Source organism: Lipotes vexillifer, unplaced genomic scaffold (genome assembly GCF_000442215.2).
Source record: "Lipotes vexillifer unplaced genomic scaffold, Lipotes_vexillifer_v1.1 scaffold213, whole genome shotgun sequence".
In the NCBI taxonomy this organism is placed as follows: Eukaryota; Metazoa; Chordata; class Mammalia; order Artiodactyla; family Lipotidae; genus Lipotes; species Lipotes vexillifer.
In genome coordinates, this window is record NW_006780610.1 from 928,945 (window position 1) to 932,254 (window position 3,310).

Sequence of the window (3,310 nt, forward strand, 5' to 3'; positions counted from 1 at the left end):
TAATTCCTGCTATCCAATTTTTAATTTCCAAGAATTCTTATCTATTCTCTGAATGTTCTCTCCTTAAGGTATCCAGCTCTCGTTTAACAGGTGCAGTTTATCTCCTCTTAATTCTGAGGATATTAATGATATGTTGCTTTGTTTACTTTTTTTAAGGTTTCCTTTTCCTACTCCCTGCAGAGCCTCAATTTCCTCTGTTTTTTCTGTTGTTCTGGTCTCTTGCACGCTAAATGCTTTCTCCAAATGTCTGGTGATCACCGGCTAGCGGCTCACTCCAAAAGCTAACCGGAAGTTCTGTGAGTGGGTGACCTTGTCCACCAGGGTCCTCACTGCGGGAATCTGGCTGGTCTGTTTTCACTGAGGAGCCTCTGAGGGCAGTGTGTTTTCTCCTAGGTTAGTTGCATACCCCAAGAAGAATCTTACAATATCCTACGTAGACAGTCCCTGCCTGGCTGCGATGATTCTGCAAATCAAGTAGCAGAAATTACACTGTCCCTAGTGCCTGCTCATCCAGAAAAAGGCTACATTCTCTGCCAAGATGGGAGAGGGACTGATGCCCAATTGTACATAACAGGGAAGGGGATGCCAGGGTCTAAGTGCTTCTGAAACAGCAGTTATAACGAGTCCCACCCCCAGCCTCAGAGGTGCCCGGTGCTGCCCATTCCTGAGTCTTTGGGGTTCTGCAGGGCAAGCAGGGTTGCTTCCCTGCGCTCTCCGCTGCAGGCTTAGAATCTAGCTCTCCCAGGTCTGCTCAGTCAACTTCTACATGGCCATCTGCTTTCTGCCTTCCTAATTTTTGTCACTACTGACTCCATTCAGAGTATTTATCTTTGTGAATTTTTGCCTTAAAAAGAAATTCCCTCTACTCCAGTTGTAGTGGAGTTTCAGCACGTAGTAAAGACAAATGGACACATGCAACCCACTGTCTTTAACTGTAATTTCCCTGATTAATTTTCCAAATGTTTTCCAGTTGATCTTTTCAAAAAGTATGATTATAATAATTTAAAATTCACAAAGAAGTGTTTTATTCCCTGCTTCCTGCACCTCAAATATTTGAAACAGATAAGGAATGAAAACCATCCTCTCCCCCCTCCTCTCCATCCCCCAAAGCAAAGCTCTGAATGCCTTACCTGGGGAACTAGACTGACGTGAATGTTACAGAAGTTCTCTCTTTTGACCTTGAACTGGAATTGACGGAAGGCCTCAATAAAGGGCATGCTTTCTATATCTCCTACTGTCCCACCAAGCTAGAAGAACAAAGTTAATTTAGAGGTTAAGCACTAAACCTTCCTTTTGTGGTTCAGGTGTCTAACAACCATACTCTGTCATCACAATTCAATGATCAGTAACAGTGTAGTGCAGACTCCCTGGGCCTATAAAACGTCATTTAACGTACTGACACTGGACGTTTCTTTGTGCTAAAAGATTATTTTTTATGATAGGTTCAACATTCCTCGAGGTTATCGTGGATCTTTCCACATCATTTCAAGAAAACGGTCAGGTGAAAGATGCACTCAGAATTTTATCTGCATGAAGTCACAAAGCAAATAAACCAAAATCTTATCTACTTAGCCATAAATAACTTCTATATTAAAAAGCAGTTATAAACAAACTGCTGGAACTTTTGAGTCTCCTGTTTTCACGGGAACACTGAGATCCAACAGCTAGGATCAGCAAAGCAGGAGTACAGAAACTAAAACCAAAAAAGGCTCATTCAGAGGGATGAACATTCCTGCCAGAGGAAAGCTGAAGGTCGGGTCACCTGACTTTCTCAAGAGACAGACGAAATGCGTCATGCCACTCTTATTGGTGCAATTCAGACTAAGCAAATGTATAAATGCTGAAAAAGGAGAACTGCGTGACCGAAGTATTGCTTTCGATGGTGCAGCCACTCCACGTGACAGTGACTTTGCCCTTACCTGCCATGCTGCCCTTAGGAGGGCCAAGGGTTTCACAGGCAACTGGCTTATCAGTTGCTGGTGGGTGGCTAAGGAGGAGAAAATGTACACCTGGTCACATGCGCAGGTACCACGGAGTTCCAAACAGATTCAACAAACCTCTATAACACACACTTGAGGCTCCAGGCCATCTTCATCCACGGGTATTAACGCCTGTCTCATTACCCACTCCTGGATTGCATCTGTGATGTGCGGGACGACTGAGGAAGAGAAAGGACATACGTGACCTACACGTCCCATCCGCATCGATTGAGGCAGACACACCCTTTGTGACAACAAACTGCAGAGCAGCACTGGGTCGTAACAATATTTTTGAGACCCCTCTCAAATGCCCTTAACAAATCACACTACCCCCGGCCTCCCTTCCAGATTTCCTGGTTGTGACTAGAAGCCCCACAGGAGAGTAGGGACTCGAGGGGTGACCTGAGCCACCCCAGAGCAGTGGCCTCAAAGCAGAATCTGCCCTGGCCACTCCTACTGCTTACAGCTGGGGGCGGCGGGAGGGGGGGGAGCATATCACACCCTTTTTCAAGGACAAGAGAGCACCAGGACCCTGTTCCATTACATTTCCAGTTTACCCAAGGGTAGATAATCTACTGCAAAGACAGGGAAGTGCAGCAGGGTGGTCGGGAGCACAGCACCTGGGGCCAGAATGGCTGGATTCAAGTCTCAGTTCCACCACTCGTCAGGTGTGGATCTTCGGGCAAATTACCTAACTATTCATAAGTTTGATCTCCCTATCCGTTAACTGGAGGTAAGAGCTTCTACTTCCTGAAGTCATGGAAATGTAGCGATAGAGCACTGGTGAGATGTTGAGCAGAGCCCCTGCCTGACGGTGCTCATCAACCCCAGCCATGGTTCAGCGCTTTTTATACCACAGTCGTGGGGCTCAGAAGGCCAGCTCCTAAGGGGCAGAGATTGCTGTTTAACTTGCTATGTATAGAACCGGCAGTGCCTCTAGCACAGGATATTACCTATTCCACACACAGCACCCAAAGTGGTCTTTTAAAATGCAACTCAGAGTTCACCACTCCCAGGCTTAAACTGCCGAATGGCCTCCCATGGCTCTGAGTAAAATGCAACCTCTATGCCGTGGCCCTTCAGGGGGCCCTGTGGAACCTGGCTGCAGCCCACCTCTCCCACCTGCCCCTTGGTCTCAGTGCAGGAAGTCTCCCTCCTGGTCCCTGACCAGCCCCCTTGCAGCCGGGCCGCGCCGAGCCCCGCTTCTGCTCTTCCCAGGGCTGGCCTCCCAGCTCACAAGCCCTCTCTTGGAGGCTTTCCCTGACCACCTGTCCAGACTTGCCTTCCGCATCTCTCTCTCTCTCTCTCTCTCTCTCTCTTTCTCTCTCTCT

General features: G+C 47.6%; 1 protein-coding gene across 1 annotated transcript in view; it reads right to left on the reverse strand.

Annotated features, from left to right (window-relative positions):
* CTPS1 (CTP synthase 1) overlaps positions 1–3,310 on the reverse strand; it is a 31,180-nt gene that overhangs the window by 20,655 nt on the left and 7,215 nt on the right. Inside the window, exons 4-5 of the mRNA XM_007453737.1 lie at positions 2,058–2,158; positions 1,131–1,247 (exon numbers count right to left, since the gene is read on the reverse strand). Coding sequence (XP_007453799.1) covers positions 1,131–1,247; positions 2,058–2,158 — 218 coding nt within the window. The remainder of the gene's footprint in view (positions 1–1,130; positions 1,248–2,057; positions 2,159–3,310) is intronic.